Below are 21502 nucleotides of genomic sequence, written 5' to 3'. Positions count from 1 at the left end.
GATCAGTAGAAAATGCTTGAAATATTCCTCCTTCAAGTCTGTAACCCCCCCCCCCCCCAAAAAAAAAAAAAAAAAAAAAAAAAAATCAGCTCCGCGCTCGCGTAATATGTTTAAAACACTGCTTGAAATTATCGTTCTTATTATCCCCTTACTTAACTATTTTGTTGTTCTCTGTTGCTCGTGTCTTATTACTTATCACTGAGTTGTACATGATTGTAATTGTTTTGCGAAATATAAGCGAAAAACTTCAAAATGTCATAAATTTCTTATTTTACATACGTTTTTTGATGAAATTGGCTTGTTTCTTATTTCTCTATTGATTCAAATCAATAACTTTTTGGGTAGACTTGACCTTTAAGGACGTTCCACAGTTAAAATGAAGTCCATGTCATTTTCACCAAATTTTGCAGAGAGTTACTCTGGTATTTATGCATTATGAAAATGCAAAAAATAATATAGGTTCATGTGCTTATTTTTTTTCTACGGGTCTTCAAAGTCAAAGTCGTGAATGATATGCAATCTTGCGCAATTTAAGAGAATTTTGCCTCTCTTAGACCTCACGAATTCACCAAATGAGTTTAAATCATCTTCACTCAGCGGATATCGCATCAAACTTCATCAAATTTTCAAGATATATAACAAAGTGTATACCAAAGTAAGAGAAAGCCTTTTAATTGGTAAAACTATATCTATCTGGAGTCAGCAGCGCCCTCATTTGGCAAGAATGGTGCAAAAACTCGGAAAAAGCAAATCTTCAAAGACGTGAATCTACTCAAAAATTTAAAAAGTATTTTGTAAGCTGCACTTTTTTCAAAATCCATGTCATTTTCATCAAATTCTGCTAATTTGTAGAGGAATGCATATCGAAGGTGTAGGGAAGTTAAAAATATGGGGTCCATGTGCTCGTTTTTTAACTATGAGTGTCCATAGTGATGCGAGTTGGCATCGAAATCGCCGAAAATGCGCCCAAAACGTGCAAAAGTCTAATAATATCGTCTAAAATGCGAATGGTTCCGTAGTTTTGCTCCCAAACACTCAAAATCCATGTCATTTTCATCATACTCTCTAGATTTGTAGAAGAATATATTCTGAAGACATTAAAATATCAAAAATATGGGGTCTATGTGCTCGGTTTTAAACTATCAGTGTCCAAATTGTTGCGAGTTGGCTTGAAAATATTGAAATGCACCTAAAATGCGCCGAAAACGTGCAGAAGTCTATACCCTCTAAAATGCAAATGGTTCCGTAGTTTTGCTCCCTAACATTCAAAATCCATGTCATTTTCATCATACTCTCTAGATTTGTAGAGGAATATATTCTTAATCCAATAGTGTCCAAGTATCCACGTATCCACGTTTCCGCGTATCCACGTATCCAAGTATCCAACAGTATCCAAGTATCCACGTATCCGCGTATCCACGTATCCACGTATCCACGTATCCAAGTATCCAAGTATCCAATAGTATCCAAGTATCCACGTATCCACGTATCCGCGTATCCACGTATCCACGTATCCACGTATCCACGTATCCACGTATCCAAGTATCCAAGTATCCAATAGTATCCAAGTATCCACGTATCCACGTATCCGCGTATCCACGTATCCAAGTATCCAAGTATCCAAGTATCCAAGTATCCGCGTATCCGCGTATCCACGTATCCACGTATCCAAGTATCCAACAGTATCCAAGTATCCACGTATCCAAGTATCCAAGTATCCAAGTATCCAATAGTATCCACGTATCCGCGTATCCACGTATCCACGTATCGAAGTATCCAAGTATCCAATAGTATCCAAGTATCCACGTATCCATGTATTCATATCCATACATGTTTTAATATAATAGTATCCAAGTATTCTGTATCCATATATAGATATCAACGTATATCATTCCTTAAACAACATCATCAACATAATTATATACCATTGCACGTGTCCTCGATCACGCGCCCCCTCTTTGATCCCTTCATATATATCATCCCTTTTTAAGTCCTCTGATTATTATATCACCTGCCATTACTTCACTCTCTCCTACTACATCCACCACATTGGACAAGTCGTGTACTCCCTCCCCCATCTGCCCCCTCCCCCCATCCTTTATCCATCTCCCGATCCGATTCCTGCTTGTCGCCGGGGACTCTTAATTCACTCACGAACGTAGAGGGCGACAAAACTGATATCGCACCACCACACCGGCAGCACTAGCAGCAATTAGTAGGTAATTGCTCTCATAATCGATTATAACATGACATTGGATTCTAAAGGTACTCCTAATTTTTTTCCTAAAGTAGGCCTAGATAAAATTTGGCCGTGAAATTAGGCCGTGAAAAAAAATTGTTTGGCCGAATTTGGCCGCAAAATCTGTTGAGTTTGGCCGTGAAGACTAGCGACGATCTGGCAACCCTGCACGAGGGTCGCACGCAGGTTGACCTGCGTGCGACCAATTTGAGTTCCGGCTGCAGACGGCTGCCAGCTGAAGGCCCGCATTAGCTCTAGCTCTCTAGCCAGGGGCCGAGGCCCGAGCCGAACAGGGCCGCGGAGCGCGGCGGCGTCCACAGCCCGGTGCAGGGCTTATATTAAGAGCTCAATTAAAATAAATGCCAGGGCCATATGCCCCGGTCATGCCGGTGGCCTAGCTTAGAGTCTGAGTGCATGCAGTGCTTGTCTAGCGTAACAGTTTTAAATTGTTCTTGTGACATAATTAGGCTACAGCTTACCTGAAATTCATAGACAAAGTGGGATCGATCGAGAAAGACTTGGAACCTGATCGGAGCGCGGCGAGCATATGTGAAAATCAATCCCAATTGCAATGTCGATAACATGATTGGTTCAATAGTGAACGTAGAGGGCCGTTAGCGGTGCTTCAATTCACTTTTCAATATGAAACTTCCTAGAATTATACAAAATATATCGAAATTTTACAGAAGTTGTCCAGTGTCCCTTAAGAGTTAAGATGTTATACTTCTCTTCTATACACAAAAATAATGACGTATAGGGCCCTGTGCCGTAATGAGCCAAAAAATTTGAGTGGGCTGATGTCACATTTCCCATTTCCTTTGGCTTTGTCTTACGAAGTTACGATATTACAATGAAATTGTGTCATTGTCTCCCTTTTAATGAAATAAGATGTAGGAATGAAAATACAATCAGTTGTCAATCCATTTCCCCCCTTTTTTTGTTCTCGGAAGAAAAAAAAATGTGTAAAAAGTGAAAAGTCAAAGTATTTTTGCTGATACCAAATCCTATATTACTTCAGTTTATCGCCCCCCCCCCCTTGAATTATATGTAGGGATTGCTGAACGATGCAGCGCGTATATGCATCTTTTGTTATTTATTTTACCTTGATTAAATGGGAGTTACAACTTACAAGTTGTTAGCTTTTCAGTAGTTTCCATGTTTTGTTTTTTTCTTTAATACATGTCATTTTCATTCTTACATATTGTACTTTGTTTTTATATTGCAAAAATGAATTGAACTGAAAAAAATAGCTGAAAACCATTCTATATATCACATTCAAATTCAGGATAATTTTTTTTGCTGTGGAGATACTGGTCTGGTCCCACATGTAAACATAATGTCGGGAATTTAAAACATGCTCACATTGCTTCCAGCAGTATTAACCCTAAAAGGCACAGGGCGGATTCCACCCCCCCCCCCCCTCTATATTTTTCATGATAAATCCGCCGATCGATTTATTTTAACCACGCCACTCGCTGATCTCACGCAACTTTTGAGACCAAATTTGCGATGCCCGGGTACGCATTTACGAAATTACGCAACATTATGTAAGTGCATGTCACAGTGACTCAAAACTGCTCAAAAACATGAATTCATGTATCCTACAAATCCAATGCAAATTGTGTATTTAGCCAAAATTCATAAATGTATGATTATTTCTACTTTTACTGATTAAACTTAATTGATTTTGTCTTGTTTATGATTAGAATTAAGTCTGCAACACTGATTTCCAACGAAAAAATAAATAAAACCAAAGTCGAAAACAAAGAAATACATAAGAATTATAAAAAAATTAATGTACTTCAGAAAAAAATTGCAATACCAAATTTTCTTTTGAATTACATATGATCGGGATCCTGGAAAGAGTCTGTGAATAAACATGAGCAGTTTTGGGGCAGTATGATATACTGTAGTTGATTAGAGAAAATGTTTTATTTCATGAATAAATTAGCATAATCAATTAAGTGGAAAATTGTATTATTAAAAAAAAAACATAAAGCCATGTAGATTATATCGCACACTACCACTGTGCACATTTTTGCGGCGCTCGCGCGATCGAAGGCCGAGATCTCAGGGGGGGGGGGGGATTTCCCCTCCCCCCGGCTGTGAGATGGGTCTAAATAACTCGGCTCTTTTATAGGGTTAAAGCACCTTACTTATAAATGCAACTTCGAGCCACAGTTCACAATTTCGCCTGAAAAGCACTCAATTGTGAACTATCCACACACAGACACAATACATCTAAAACATACAAAAATAAAAAGTGAATATACAGGCTTCTCATTTTCTTCTTGCGTCATCCATTTTATTACTCATAATGAAATAATGGCTTGTTACATACATTATTTAGTTATCCATCAAGAGGTTACAAATTTGATAACTCGATCTGCTGAATCGTAGGTGCATCCAGTAGGGTGGAAGGGGGGCACCCCAATTGTCGGTACGAAAAAGGGGGGAGGGCGCATACAGTGCGAGTAAGTGAGAAGATGTTTGATAATATACGTTGTGTGCCAAGGCACTATCGATACACTGTGAGATACTGTGTCCTTTCAACAGCTTTTTATTTGAGATTTCCCCATCTATTGTGCCAGTAGCGTATATGCAGGATTTTTGAAAGGGGGGGGGGGTACTCGAGGTGAATGAAAAGCTGATAAGCTATAAAAAATAAATAAAAAAGAAGAAAAAAAAGAATTCACTAAACAGTTGAGGTCGTTTCGTACCAAGAAAAATTGACAAGCAAAAAGAGAGAAAAGTGTTCATCAAAAAGTTTAGGTCAACTCGTACCCAAAAAATGACAAGCAAAACAAATGTTTTCAAAAAAGATTGAGGGGGAGGTGATCACAGTTGAACCCCTGTCACCTCCCCCCCTGCCTACGCTACTGTCTTATGTATGCAATGAGATTTTTCTTCTTTGGGGAAGGGGGTCTATTTTGCACAGAGGAAAGTTATCATCCTGCATTAATTGTGCCACAGCAAATGAGTTAAAGAGTCTGTCTTGAGAATCCCTTTTCTGTCTCAAGTAGATATCAACATACTGATTTACTGATCCAATTTAGATTTTATATGAGATTTCTAAAGCCAATGTGAACATAGATATGAATGCAGTTTCTTATCTGGGCCCACTTTTCACAACCACTGGTTAGATTACTCGTAGAAAATAAAACCCTCACGCAGTATTAAAGGACAGAGAAAATATCTCATACCTGTGTTGTGTTTATCACAATGTTTATTTATCATGACCTGTTCTAGTTCGCGATGATGGCTATTATCAGGAAACCGTTTCATGAATGTATGATACAGCTGGACACCATCTCTATGGAAAGCTAAGATGGACAATAAATAGTTCACACCGATGAATGCTCTGCTATACTTGCAAATTCAATGCCAGGGGACGCGGAACGGTTTTCAAAGTGGGGGGCTGACCATGCAAAAAATCACAATCTTATAGTCATTTTAACGTTTTTGTACACGGTTTTGAAAAAAAGTGGGGCGGCCCCCCCCCCCCACGCTTCCGCGGCCCCTGAATGCGTCTGCATATATTCTCCCAATTAGCGCATATATTTTTCGCCCAGCTTCGCTTTTCATACAGGTGGCATCAAGCATGAATTTTGAAGCTGCCATGAACAGGGCCCACATTGGCAAGTGGGCCGTATTCCAAAGTCAGCTTTAATTCACCTGGGGCCCGATGCAGAAAGAGTTGCAATCAATCGCAACTCTAAAAATCATGCGCAACTTGATTTTCAACCAATCAACAGCGCGCATTTGGGACTTGCGATTGATTTTTTGACTTGCGTTTAAACGCAACTCTTTCTGCAACGGACCCCTGGTTTAAAAATGTGGTTTAACTATGGGGAGCCAAATAAGTCATCCATGTCTAGAATTAGATAACTTTATTTTCAAATCTGGCAGTCAAATCTTTAAAAAAATCTTGAAATGATAATCGTCCCTGGGGTGGCACGACATTTGCTCCTGCGACAATTGCCCTGGGCTTAATTTATCCAAGATGTAAGGTTAGGGACGCAATATACAAATAATGCACGTAAGCGCGTGCATGCAGGTCCAAATAATGAACGATGTGCAAGAAGAGCCAATGGATATACCACACCAAGGTCAACAGGGCCGAGTGCGGTATATCCATTTGGTGAGTTGAGCAAATAGTTAATCATTTAGGTCCTCTATGCACAAGAAAGCGTGGATTGTTTGTTTTATACACCCCCCCCCCCCCTTGCTATTACCGAGTTACCCGGAATGCTATAATTGCTCTAAATTCTGGATGCACTCTGACGTCAGAGTGCAGGATAGTGCATTTTGGATGCCATAGTGCAATTCACTGAATACCATGTGATCAGATTTGGACCAAACAGAATACAGAACATTCTTGGGAGTTGTAAAATAGGCATAATGGTTAGTCGCATGCATTTGAAGTCCACACACACAGCTTCAACACAGGGAAGTCGTTTTCACGAGCGTAATATTGTAAAAATCCGGGTATATCTTTATAACTATTAATAATCTCACACCAGATTGATAATAGTGTGAACATTTTATTACAATTAATTCACTATCTACGTCTCGTTGTTCATTTGAAATTGTCCATGTTCACAACTCTTGCTATGGCAAACTGTCCGAAATCACCCATATATCCGAGACACTGGCATCTTTGTTTTCCCACTGAAATATCCCTGAGGGTAAAAAGGTCGAGATTGATCATCATCTCAATGCTAAATAGATTACCTACATGTTGACGTATTAATACTTCATGACTGGTATAATGGTTACATCTCATTTTTCTCCCAAACTTTGAGATCGAGCAGGCAGAACATGGCATATTTATGTGTACAACATCGCATGACTAACGTGTGATAGTTCCGTTCCTAGACTATTTTCATTTAACCCTCACTCTCCCGGGGTATTTTGATTCTTGTCATTCCCGGGGGGGGGGCCATTATGGCCCCCCCTAAGATCTCGGCCGCCGATCGAGCGAGCGACGCAAAAATTTGCACGCTGGTAGTTTGCGATGTAATCTACAAGGCTGTATGGTAAAATTTTCCAAAATAATGAGATTTTATTTTATATGAATTAATTATGCTAATTTATGCATAAATCATACTTTTTGCTCTAATTCACTAAATAAAGCTCCTAGAATGCTAATTTTTGGTAAAAATATTCTTTGTAGCATTCTTAACAATCGCAATGAAAAAAACTTCGGTTTGGAAATCAATTTCTTATGTATTTTATTGTTTTATGAATTTCTTATGTATTTCTTTGTTTTTTTACTTTTTGTCTTTTATTGTTTTTTCAATGGAAATCGTTCCAGACTTAATTCTGACCATAAACAAGGCAAAATTAATTAAGTTTAATCAGTAAAAGTAGAAATAATGATACATTTATGAATTTTGGCTAAATACACAATTTGCATTGGATTTGTACATGAAATCACGTTTATGAGCAATTTTGGGTCTGACATGCACTTACATAATGTTGCGTAATGTCGTAACCGTGTACCCGGGTGTCACAAATTTGGTCTCAAAATTTGCGCGAGACTTGAAAGTAAAAAGTCGGTAAGCGGCGAGGTCAAAAAATTTTGCGCAGCAGATATATCACGAAAATTGTCGAGGGGGGGGGCCATTATGGCCCCCCCCCGGGAGAATTAGGGTTAATTAATACAATCCAAACAAAATTAACCAACACATTTGATGTTGAAAGTAACAATGTTCTTGTACCATACACCTTTGTCTACTGATATTTATAATATAGCTACATTTTGAGAGGGTAAATATTTAGTATCGAGTCCGGAATCGATTTTGATTTGCAATACGGTCTGCGAAACTGGCAGGCTGCATCGCCTGCTACGTAAACCATATGAGCGACCATGACCGCAACTAACCATTATGGTTTATGTTTGGATTAGGGTAGGGTATAGTGTTAAACCCTGGGTGAAGTTGGTTAATTAGTGTGTGGAATTTCGAAAGCAGCAATCGTCGCCAAAGCAAATGTCCTGGAACCCTCCCTTGTTTGGAGAAATTTGTTCTTCCTCAGGACCCCTGCATGTATGCTTTTTAAAGTTACTCTTGGTAATGAAACCTTTCCCACAATGTGCACACTTGAAAGGCCTTTCTCCCGTGTGTGTCATGACGTGCTCTTGTAGGTGAGCTTTACGATAGAATTTCTTGTGACAATAAGAGCACTCATGGACTTTCTCAAGAACTGGAGGTATCGATTTCCCAGATGTACTGCATGAATGTTTATCAAGATCATTGTTGGTATGGAACTCCAACCCGCATTTCAAACACTGGAAAACGCTATTCTCTGAATGTGCAGAGACATGCTTCTTAAGAAATTTCTTAAACGAGCCTTCATATATGTAATATCTTTGAGAAATCTGTTCTTTTTCTGGAATCCTGCATATATGCTTTTTAAAATTACACTTGGTACTAAAACCCTTCCCACATTTGTCACAAAGATAGAGCCTATTTCCTGTGTGCATCATGACATGCTCCTGTAAATGAGCTTTACGGGAGAATTTCATGGGACAAGAAGAGCATTTATAATACATTTGAGAAATCTGTCCCGTTTCTGGATTCTTGCATGTATGCCTTTTAAAATTACACTTGGTAATAAAACCTTTCCCACAATATGCGCACTTGAAAGGCCGTTCTCCCGTGTGTATCATGATGTGCTCCTGTACGTGAGCCTTACAAAAGAATTTCTTGTGACAATAAGAGCACTCATGGACCCTCTCACGAACTGGAGGTATTGATTTCCCAGATGTACTGCATGAATGTTTATCCAGATCATTATTGGTAAGGAACTCCAACCCGCATTTCAAACACTGGAAAGCACTATTCTCTGAATGTATAGAGACAGGCTTCTTAAGTAATTTTTTAAACGAGTCTTCATACCTGTAATATCTTTGAGGAATCTGTTTTTTTTCTGGAATCCTGCATGTATGCCTTCTAAAATTACCCCTGGTACTAAAACCCTTCCCACATTTGTCACAAAGATAGAGCCTTTCTCCCGTGTGTATCATGACATGCTCCTGTAAGTGAGCCTTACGAAAGAATTTCTTGTGACAATAAGAGCACTCATGGACTTTCTCACGAACTGGAGGTATTGATTTCCCAGATGTACTGCATGGATGTTTATCAAGATCATTGTTGGTAAGGAACTCCAACCCGCATTTCAAACACTGGCAAGCACTATTCTCTGAAGGTATAGAGACAGGCTTCTGAACGTATTTCTTAAACGAGCCTTCACACCTGTAATATCTTTGAGGAATATGTCCCTTTACTGGATTCCTGCATGAATGCGTTTTAAAATTACACTTGGTAATAAAACCTTTCCCACAATGTGCACACTTGAAAGGCCTTTCTCCCGTGTGTATCATGACATGCTCCTGTAAATGAGCTTTACGGGAGAATTTCTTGGGACAATAAGAGCATTTATTATACTTTTGAGAAATCTGTCCCTTTTCTGGATTCCTGCATGTATGCGTTTTAAAATTACACTTGGTAATAAAACCTTTCCCACAATGTGCACACTTGAAAGGCCTTTCTCCTGTGTGTGTCTTTACGTGCTCCTGTAAGTGAGCTTTACGAAAGAATTTCTTGTGACAATATGAGCATTCATGGACTTTCTCATGAACTAGAGGTGGTTTCACAGCAATCCCACATTGATGGAAATCAAGATCAATCTCAGTAACAAACTTTAATCCGCATTTCAAACAATGGAAAGGGCTATTCTCTAAATGTATCTCAACATGCCTACTTAAATGACACTTCCTAAGGAATTTCTTGGAACAGTAAGAGCATTCGTGAAGTTTCTGATCCTTGTTTCCTACTTGTGTATTTCTGCATGTATGCTTTTCAAATTTAGCCTTTTTGATGAAAGCCTTCCCACAATTTGCACACTGGAAGCGCCTTTCCCCTGTATGATTCATAACATGGTCATCAAAACGGGATTTACAATGGAATTTCTTGGAACAATATGAACAATTTTGAGACCAACCAGAAGATTTTGTATTACTTTTCATGCATGTATGCTTATCCAAAAAACCTTTCTTAATGAAGCCTCTTCCACACTCAGAACACTGAAATGGTTTTTCCTCGTTATGTTTCAGATAAAGATGACGTTGTAATTGAGCCCCAGAAGGAAATATCTTGAAACAGGATGGGCACTCATTAGAGATTGAACTGGCAGGGTGCATTATCTTCACATGCCTGTTGAGATTGCTTTTAGTCCTGGACCCCTTCCCACATAGTGAACACACAAAAGGCCTTTCCCCTGTATGGATCAAAATGTGCTCAGCTAAGTGACATTTCCTTTTGAATTCCTTTGAACAATACGAGCACTGATGGAATCCTGTATGTGCCTGAATTCTCTTGGTCTTCTCGCGTGTTCGTATATTTTTCTTCGCCGTGTGCTTTTTCAAATTACCTTCGGTGACAACTCCCTTTCCAGACTCTGAGCCCTGAGGTTTTGTTCCAGTATGAGAAGTCTCAGATTTCAGTGTGGACTGGGAATACCCGAGTGATTTTCCACAGATCTGTCTGGGCTGCTCTGATTCACTTTTGCAGCACCATTCTTGCCCATCCATGTGTTCCTCCTTCTTACTTATTGACTTAGACCGATCCCGCAGAGGATTGCACTTGTCTGGTTTCAATTCACAGTGTGATGCACTGTGAACTAGCAGCAGGCATTTCCATGAAAATTCGCTACCACACTTGGAGCATGAATAGGACTTTTCAGCCGACATTTGCGTAACATGGAAGATTAGTTTCGCCTGTGTTTCAAAAGCTTCCTCACAGTTCTCGCACTGGAAATGGTGTCTTACAGAATTTCGTACTTGGACGGATCGGGATTGGCAAGAAATATTTGTTTGATGGAAGGTTTCTCCTGTTTCAGCGCTCCCACTTTTCTCTGACAAGGGATGACATGAAACATCTACTTGATTGAAGGTCTCTCTTTGTTCTTTATCTACCTGAGGATGACAAGAAAAATCAGCTTGATCTCTGAATTTACCAGTTTGAATATTCTCCATTTCCCCTAACTGGACAAGGTAATGAGTTTCTCCTTGATCTTCAGATGTTGCCATCTGTACAACCTGTTCTTTCTGTGGCTGGGATGCCAAAGAAATATCAATTCCATCGTTCTGTATCCCAATGGTCTCCACTGTACAGTTACTTCTGTGGCCTTCATGATCAACGTGGGAAGGATATACTCTCGTACCATCAGAATCTTGGCACATGGAAGGCGTCTCACATGCGCTCCTATCCTGTTTCACTTCCTCAGGATTGGACAGCTTCTCACGATGGAAATGAATCAGGCCAAGTTCTTCGACGCCGTTTCCTTGTAGATGATGTTGGAGATGTTTGCTGAGGTCTTGCTCTTCATAAAAAGAGGCATCGCAGAAAAAACATTGAAGAAGCTGTGTTCCATTCTGGCCTGACTTTTCGGACACTAAAGATTCTTTCATCTTGCTTTTAGTGGATCCGCTGAGGATATCTATCCCATCTTCAAAAACTCTTCTTTCAAGGTCAAGGATGCATCTCCTGCCCTCTTCAGTCCTGCTACAATGAGTGGCTGTCTAGGAAAAAAGGGAAAAATAGTATCGATGGTCAAACATTTTTTTGCAACAAATATGATTGTTGGAAAGGAGGTTGGCACCAGGCCTAATATCAACCCTGGTACATGCAGGACTGTTTCTTGAGACTGTACAATGTATCTCACAAAAATGAAAACAAAAAAACACTGCTGATTTAACTCTGAATATACTCGACAAATCTGGTAGAAAAATGATGTATCATAAAACCTCAGATTCACTAATTTTATATTGTATTTGATTCCTGATTTGCATCTATAGGTCTAAGTACTTGTTTTGTCCCATCTTGGTATAATGCTTATTACTTACTTATACATGTATGTATAGCCGTAACTATTTAATCTCTCACTAGTTAAATGTCTTTTGCTATTTCTGCTTAAGGGCAAGTCCAAGAGCTCACACATTCTACATATGGGAAATTCCAGAGGTTGTAATGACCTGAAAAATGGTATTTAGGGACTTGGATTAGATATAGTACTGTCATGACACCGGTTGATATCTCAAAGAATAATCATGTAAAAAATTCTAACATATGACCGACCTTGACTTTTAGAGAGAAAACGTGTGCTGTTACATATGGGACGCAGAAAAAAAGTTGAGAATTCTCTGAAAGTATTTCATTTGACAACTTGTAACTCAGTGTGATATAAGTCACAACAAAAGACTCAAGTATCACAGACAAGTTTTAAAACCCTCTTATTACAGACCAAAATCAAAGAAATTGACATGTTACATAGATGGGAAATTTTGTCCCCATGGATAGAGAACGTACACAATTTTCCCCATGATTTTAAAATTTCAACTTATTTTAACAAGAGTGTCGATCAGGCGAGCACATAATACGCCCACCTGTAATGCAGAAAATGGGAGTTATTGGTCAAACAAGAAAAGTGGAAGGTGGCGACTTCACCTTTGACCTCCTAACCTCAAAATCAATAGAATTGCTGGGATCTATGCTAGTATTATATACACCAAATTATATGAGCCTAGGTTAAGTTAAAGGGTTACACTTCGTAATTCCGAAGGTTCGTTGTTCCGAAGGTTCGTGGGTCCGAAAATGAAATAAGGTTCGTTAATCATTAGTTTTCGGACTAACGAACCTTCGCAATTACAAACCTCATTTCGTTTTCGGATTAACGAATCTTCGGAATTACGAACCTCACTTCGTTTTCGGACTAACGAACTTTCAGAATTACGAACCTCATTTCGTTTTCGGACTAACGAACCTTCGGAATTACGAACCTTCGGAAATACGAACCTTCGGAATAACGAACCTTCGGAATATCGGAACCTTCGGAATAACGAAGCTTCGGAATTACGAATGTATGCGAGTTAAAGTATAGTTATCGCATTTAAAAGGACTTCAGAAGGGTAAGATGAAAACATGTCAGTCTGTAACCTTGACCTTTTCTACCTCAAAATCAATAGGCTTCATGGGATCCATGCTAGTATCATACTACACAAACTTATATGAGCCTAGGTTAGGTTAAACGGAAGTTATCGCGTTTACAAGGACTTCAGAAGGGTAAGATGAAAACATGTCAGTGTGACCTTGACCTTTGACCTCAAAATCGAAAGGCTTCATGGGATTCATGCTAGTTTCATACGTTAGGCTTTCATTGAATGGGACAGATCAATGTCCTAAAAATGTCAAAAGGTTTTCAAGAGTTTAATTACTCTTTGCTGAAGTTGAGACACTTAAAACTTCATTTACTATGACAAAAGCTGCAGCTCTAATGATTGCCTTACTTTAATTCTTCATCATTGTCCCAAGCTGTATGAAAATGTTCTTGGATGATGCTTGCCATGAGAGTTAGGCCTATCCTTTCCATTTACAGATTAAGTTATAGTTTATAGTATTGATTGTAGCATTTGAGGTTAGTGACCTATTGCTACAGAGATATTAGTACCTTCATTTACCGGTAGATTTATAAAATGCATATCTAAATGCTGCTACTTTCAAATTATATCATACATGAGTTTTTTACACTTTTGGCAAAGCAATACAATATTATAAAAAGTGGTATTTGATCTCAATTTCACCTCGAACTTGTATTTTGACATCATCATTGGTCAAGGATTCAACTATTACATTTGTGTTCATTTTCCACACAGGCCAGTCTTTATCCCATCAGAATCACTATACCTACATGCCTCAATCAGGTTATCGACCTATTTACTTAAATCCCTGACGTTATTGACATAGTTGATTGACCTCTAACCCCTAAATATATTTTTTCATGGCCATTATTAATCCTTATTTCAGAGTGAAATTATTAAACAATCAAGTTTTCATTATTTAGTTTATCTTTCTATTATTCACAAATAAAATGTAAATATGATGGATTAATTTTTTTTGGGGGGGAATCATGCAGGGATAGATAAATATTTATTAACTTTTGACCTTTGACTTTTGATATCAAAGGTGAAAGATTATTCTTTATGATTATTTTGTGCCTTTTTATCTTCTTGCAAAAATTGCTTTTTGACACTCAAATCAGATCATGCAGCGTTTTATCTCAGATATACCATTATAAGATAAATAGCCTATGTAAAAAGGTCATTGACCTATGACATTGAACTTTATGGATTAATATGCATTTCTAGGTGATTAAATCTATCTTATTTGACCTTCCTGTAAGAATCTGTGTATTTTGACACAACGATCACCAACCAGTGCCGGTTCATCTCAGAGATACTATTATTATATTCAGTATTACAGTATGATACATAATGAAAAAAAGGTCATTGAGCTTTGGAAGGCTTTGACTTTGAATGTTATTGTTTAATGTGCATTCTGGGTACTGAATTTTATTTTAATTGATCTTCCTTAAAGAACCTTTGCATTTTAACACCAAGATCACCAACCTGCGCCTTTTCATCTCAGAGACACCATTATACCGTATGGTATATAATGTAAACAAAGGTCATTGACCTTTGAAAGGCTTTGACCTTTAATTTCATCGGTACTTGATTTGATTTTATTTGATCTTCTTGTAAGAATCTGTGCATTTTTACACCATGATCACCAACCTGTAATATTTCATCTGGGAGATACCATGATACAGTATCTAAAAAGGTCATTGACCTTTGACCTTGAAAACAAACACTTTCCCCGACCCATATTCCTCCTTACTTTTTTTTGGTAAATGTTGACACCCATACCTACTCAAATCAGTCAAAAAACCATTTCCAATAATTTTATTCCAGATGGTTACTAATCATGGGTTACTAAATACCATGAATACCCTATTTATCTGTTTATATATCTCTATATCGATCTATCTATCCATCTGTTTATCTATCTTTCTTATAATATATATCTGTTTAACTGTGTATATAGGGGAATTGTGAAGTGGATGTGGAAAGCACTTAATAAATGATGCGAGCGCGATGCGCGAGCTGATATTTTATTATTTTAAACTAGGATCGAGACATTTTAGGCCTAAGGACATTTTGTCATATAAAATGATGTCTATCTTCTATTCCTCTTCCTAAAACTTGTCGATATTTTTTTTCTGAAAAAGGGACAATTTAGTTATGAATTCATAAAAAAATTAATTTCATATTTATTAATCTAATAAACCTAATGAGTGCGTGAAATTTGTTGACAGTGAATGATGCCTGAAAAACTGGATATTTTATATTTTTTGTAATCATAAACAGGATTCATGGGTTGATAAATTTATAGCAAATAATGCGAGCGCAAATCGCGATCCGAAATTTTTAAATGTGGGGAATTCAAGTAGTTTGTTATAGAATATATAGGTACAGTGGCGTACCGCGGGTCACGGCATTGGGGGGGGGGGGCACCACCACAAATTTGGTGTCACTTAGGGAGCGCGCTCAGTTGCCAGGTATACTGACCTAATAGAGAAATTTTAAGGACATGCAATGCCATTAAACAGATAAGTATCTCACTGATTAAATAATGCGAGCGCGAAGCGCGAGCTGAAAATTTTTGATATTCAGACCTAAAAGGGACATTATAAGCAAATTTTTTGTAATCGTGATACGTACCTGTCTGGCTAAACAAACAATGCGAGCGCGAAGCGCGAGCTGAAATTTTTGTATATATTGACCCCAAACAGGAACATTTTAAGGACTATATTTTAGGTTCCATTAAGATTTTTTTAGAATTACATCTAAACATATGAAGCACGTTAGCACGGACAGGAAATGTTTTATATTAAGACCTTAGAATTGGGCAATCACTTTAAGTAGTCATGAAAAAGAAGCAAATGTCACTACATAAAACAATAATAACTCGAATTGCGAGGAAATATATTTGGTGTATATTGATTTGAAAACGGGATGTTTTAGTACAACATGATTATACATCTTGTTAAACAGTCTATGCGAGCACCAGGAACAATGAAGACATAGGCCCTGGGCAAACTGTTTCATAAAGTCATGAAAAGAAATGCTTCTTATGTAACATAATTATGATATAATATAACATTATAATAAACAATAATTTCTTCTTTCCCCATTACATTTCTCTTCCTTTCTCCCTCTTTTTTTCCTTTTCCCCGTTTTTTTTTTTTTTTTTTTTAGTTTATGAAATATGAAATATTCAATTTTTCTCCGTTGTCGTGTGAAACAACGATTAATTCCTCCCTGAACATGAGCAATTAGCATTGTTTAATACTAAATGGTTCAATCAAGTTGGTCCATATTGTTAAAACTGTAAAAATGAAATATTGTATAATTCTAACAATGAAAAACAAAGAAATTAGTGAGTGAGGGAGATCATCGACTATCTCATTTGCATGTCACCGAGTTGTGCATATCACTGTTTTGTGAAAAATAAGCAAATTCTTAAAATGTCATAATTTTCTTATTTTACATCCGATTTTGATGAAATTTTCAGCATAATGCTTGTTTGATTTTTCTCTATTTATTCAAATCAACATTTTTTGGGGGGGTGGACTTGTCCTTTAAGAAATGAAGCGAGTGCGAAGCGCTAGCTGAAAACTTTTTTAATGAAGAAATGAAAAGGACTTTTTCAGTTGTTAGATTAGAATATAAAATATTTTCAGCTTGTGCTTCTCGTTCGCATAAAAAAACTGTGAGGTCGGGATGCGTATATAACTTAACAGTGATGTGAACGCGAAGCGCGAGCTCAATTTTTTTTACATACTGACTTAAGAAGGACTCTTTTAAGGTATAATTCCTATTCTAAAAGTTTTTCCTTTTTATCTTCGTTTTTTTTTTTTTCTTTCCTTTTTTTTCCCACCATGGGGGGGGGGGCAAAAACTTTGCCCCCTGGATCGGCCTATGTATATTGACTTGAAAAACACTAACATTTTAAGGACTTATGTACGTGTGATCGATGGAGAGGATACACACCTCACTAATCAAATATTGTGAGCGCGTAGCGCCAGCTGAATTTGATATTAACCCCTTTTCTGACCCTGAACAGGATACCTATCTCGCCAAACAAACTTCAAACTCGAGCACATTGATTTTTGTCTATTATCGTAAAAACGGGATATTTTAATTCAGCCGCATTAATTTAACCTTTTTGGGCAGGAAATAAATTTCACTATAAACAGGCAATACGAGCCCGGGGGGGCCACTCCCTTTCACGAATGGATACCATGCGCGACCATGGGGTCTCGAAAAGCACCCTAAACACGTAATTTCCATATTCTGAAAATGCACCCCTTAACAAGTATTGGCGTGTGAAACCCTACCCTTAACAAGTATTGGAAACAAAACGACACTCTTGGCAAATATTCCCTGAAATGAACCCCTAAACAAGTACAGGAATGTTTTATTGTTACGGGTCCTTCGGTCGTCGGCTTTACCTTATTTGGTTTAGTACGACCCCACCTTCTACACCTCGCGCAAATCGGACTCTAAACACGAAGTGTTGGGGCAAAATGGACATCCTTTATAAAATATTTTATATTTTGTTTTATCATTCCCGCAAATTCGACCCTAAACACGTAATTTTCCTGGCGAAATAGACACCCTTTTTTCATTATTTTTGTGTTTTTGACACCCTTATCACGTTACGTACGTAACGTGCCCTATCGTGAAAAGGACATCCTTTTTACGTGTTTTTTTGGTCGCGCATGGTATCCACTCGTCAATGTAAGTGGCCCCCCCGGGAATACGAGCAATGTTGCGCCCCCGGTCGAACATGAATTTGCATGGAGCCCCCTAAGTTCAAGGTCAGTTTGGCGCCCTCGGTTGAACATGAATTTGGCGCCATGTGAAATATCACTTTGCCCTCCCCTTCTGAAAGATGTATTCGTCGCCTTATGGTCAAACATCAAATTAGCGCTCCCCTAGTTCGAACATCAATTTGGCGCCCCTCCCAGTTCAAACATCAATTTGGCACCCCCATCTAGTTCGAAAATTAATTCGCCTTGTTCAAACATCAATTCGGCGCCCCATAGTTCGAACATCAATTTGGCGCCCCAAGTTCAAATAGCAATTCGACGCCCCCTAGTTCGAACATTCAATCGGCGCCCCCCGATGTCGAACATAAATTTTGCGCCCCTACGTCGAACATCAATTCGGCGCAACCACCCCCCCCCCCCTACGTCGAACATCTATTTGGCCTCCCTAGGTCGAACATCAATTTGGCGCCCCCAGTTGGAACATCAAATTGGCGCCCCTAGTTCGAATATCAATTCGGCGCCCCCTAGTTCAAACATCAATTCGGCGTCCCCCTAGTTTGAGTATCAGTTTGGCGCACCCCTAGCTCGAACATCGATTCGCCCCCCCTAGGCCTAGGCTATAGGTCCAACATCAATTTGGCGCCCCCTAGTTCGAACATCAATTTGGCGCCCCTACGTCGAATATCAATTCACCCCCCCCCCCCCCCTGTTCGAACATCAATTTGGCCCCCAGTTCGAACATCATTTTGACATTCCTTCGAACATCATTTCGGCGCCCTTTTGGTTCGAACATCATTTTCTTTCCTCCTCTTCCTCTTTTTTTCTTCTTGTCCTTCATGTCCTTCCTAGCCAGGCGGCTTCTAAAGAGTAAAAATCATTTACTAACGTAAGGTCACTCTCATGAAGCCAGGCCTTCTATCCCATAGACCCACACAATGGAAGCCAAAACCTGAAACTTTCACCCCCGAGATTTCTACTTTCTTTCTAAAAGATCTAGCCCTAAATCATGTACATGGGATAAAACTTCATTTCCGACATTTCTACGCTCTCGTTGTTATTTTTTAACAAGAATTCATCAAAAAAATGAGAGAAATATTGTGTAAAGACGGAAGAGACTCGCCCGATGTTTACGCCGCCATCTTGTTTTCTATTGTTCTTCCCCAACGTTACCCGACGCACGCGTCTGTAACGTTGGCGAAGAACAATAGGAAACAAGATGGCGGCGTAAACATTGGGCAAGTCTCTTCCGTCTTTACACAATATTTCTCTCATTTTTTTGATGAATTCTTGTTCAAAAATAACAACGAGAGCGTAGAAATGTTATTGTTGGAAATGAAGTTTATCTCATGTACATGATTTAGGGCTAGGCCTAGATCTTTTAGAAAGAAAGTTGAAATTTCGGGGGCGAAAGTTTCAGGTTTTTTGGTGGTACACGCAAAAGTATATGACGGAAGCCCTGGCTTCGTATGAGAGTGACCTTACGTTAGTAAATGATTTTTACTCTCTAGAAGCCACCTGGCTAGTCCTTCCCCTCTTCCTCTCTCTTCTCTTCTTCCTCTCTTTTCCCCTTTCTCTCTCTTCTCTTCTTTCCTCCTTCTTCCTCTCTCTTTTTTTCTCCTTTTCCTTTCCCCCTCTCCCTCTCTCCTTTCCTTTAGCCTAGGTCCTACCCCTTTTCCTCTCTCTTTTTTCTTCCCTTCTTCCCCCTCTTCCTTTCTTCTTTTCTTTCCCCTCTTTTTTCTTTTTCTTTCCCTCTCTCCTTTTTTTTTTTGCCGAAGGGGGGGGGAGGCCCCCTCGGCCCCCCCCCCCCATGGATCCGCGCCTGGGTCCATGGCTATACTAACAGTAACAAGTGTGACTGTCTGAGTGGGACATTGACGCCAACAGAGAACGACATGAACATAAGCACATGGGACCATTCACACAGTTTCATTTTCAGTTACTTTCAGTCAGTGTTTTTGAAATACGGTTCTACCTGCGGTACCGGTTGGTACCTTTACCTAACCGTATAATTTACAGCTTAGAATGGCCTAGAATTTAACTTAAATATTGGAACAAAGCCTATAACAAAGTTAGACTACCACATTCAACTTACAACGAGCGTTGATTTACCGGCACCAGTGACTGTTGTTAACCATGTTAACATGCTATGTTAATGTTGCATACGATATCGCATGCATGTACTTCTTCTTCTTCTTATGTTGGTTTGAGTGGGTACCGTTTGAGTGGCGATTAGTCATATTTGACTATTGTCGCCATTGACTCTATTAATAAAAAATCTCACTTCTCACATAATGATATTATTACCAATATGATGTATGGCAGTGTATCCTATTGCCGGACACCTTTATTTCAGTGCTTTAAAAATGACAACTAGAGGAAATACAATCAAGAAAAAATCGCACTTGCTATTCCAAATATTATGAAAATAATTAATATGATAAAATTATTTTATTTTTACCAACCATTTTCTTTGCATCACACTTGCCGCATACCCCTCCACGAAAAACAATTATTTTCGTGCGCGACAAATTACATCATAATTCCGGACGCGCGCCGGACGGGTAAAGATATCCTTGATTATAATGATGTAAGAACAAGTTTCTGTGATTTTTTCTTCTTATATCATATCATAAATAAATTTTAACTTTTTGCTTGCTTTTTTTTATATCGAATCTGAGCAGATGTTGGTGATAAATTCGTGTTTGATAACTTAATTTATTTTATATTTTTTGGTTAGCTGCATGTTTCATGTCACTTTCCAGTGCTCATTCGTATCGTGACGCTCATCGATGCGCTGCCGATCGCGATATCGTCGACGGCTCTACTCACGGTAAACCTCGCGCACGGTACCTTGAGAACTAGCCGTCGACGATCACCCACAATACACCGCACCTCATCATTCGATCGAAGGAGCCGACGAGATTGAAATTCGGCAAATCAGGCCCATATTTCCGTTAGAAAATATATAAATTGTTAATGCAAAAATATGTTATATGATATTTTAAGCATTTTCTGTCATTTTAGAGATAAATAAGGTAAAAGTTTGATTTTTTCGCCTTACATGTTTTTGCAATCTTGTTCTATACTTCTGTGAAAATGAATTGCGGAAGTCTTACGGTACGAAATTGTTTTCGAACGCATTTACATGCGCGTCCGGAATCACAATAGTGTCCGGTAATACAATACGTGACTATATACATATATGAAATATTATTCTTGTGTATCCTTCTAATATGAAAAAGGATAATTATGGTATGTACAAAAGTTTGTCGTAACTCTTGTCAAAATGGCATATAAACAAATCTTCACCAAAAACAAACCGCTATCTTCAGCTCAGTTCCAACTAGTTGCGCTTGCCCTGCCCTTTCAAAGATGCAATCATACCGGTCAGCACGGACATTGTGCCGATTTTTCGGACATAAATGCCTAGGTCACCCATGCATAGACGAGGGGGCGCTAGTGTACCTGTGCTTACAGATGGGTTAAACATTAAAATAATTTGTTTCTTTTTTTTTAAACAACAACAAC

At 38.6% G+C, this 21502-nt stretch overlaps 1 protein-coding gene across 1 annotated transcript; it reads right to left on the bottom strand.

Moving 5' to 3' along the window:
* Nucleotides 1-4516: 4516 nt before the first annotated feature.
* LOC135155485 (zinc finger protein 585A-like) lies at nt 4517-20328 on the bottom strand. The gene is made up of 2 exons (XM_064104581.1): nt 20067-20328; nt 4517-11825 (listed from the first exon to the last, which is right to left on the bottom strand). Exons 1-2 carry the CDS (start codon nt 20115-20117, stop codon nt 8190-8192), a joined length of 3687 nt encoding a protein of 1228 aa, XP_063960651.1. The 5' UTR covers nt 20118-20328; the 3' UTR covers nt 4517-8189.
* Between the last annotated feature and the right edge of the window lie 1174 nt (nt 20329-21502).

Source organism: Lytechinus pictus, chromosome 9 (genome assembly GCF_037042905.1).
Source record: "Lytechinus pictus isolate F3 Inbred chromosome 9, Lp3.0, whole genome shotgun sequence".
Taxonomy (NCBI): Eukaryota; Metazoa; Echinodermata; class Echinoidea; order Temnopleuroida; family Toxopneustidae; genus Lytechinus; species Lytechinus pictus.
This window is presented reverse-complemented; position numbering and strand designations above follow the sequence as displayed.

Coding starts and splice junctions, on each gene's coding strand:
- LOC135155485 (XM_064104581.1), bottom strand. CDS start 20,117: ATGTTAACATGGTTAACAACAGTCACTGGTGCCGGTAAATCAACGCTC. Junction 11,826..20,066: donor CCGGTAAATCAACGCTCGTT/GTAAGTTGAATG, acceptor CTTTTTTCCTAG/ACAGCCACTCATTGTAGCAG.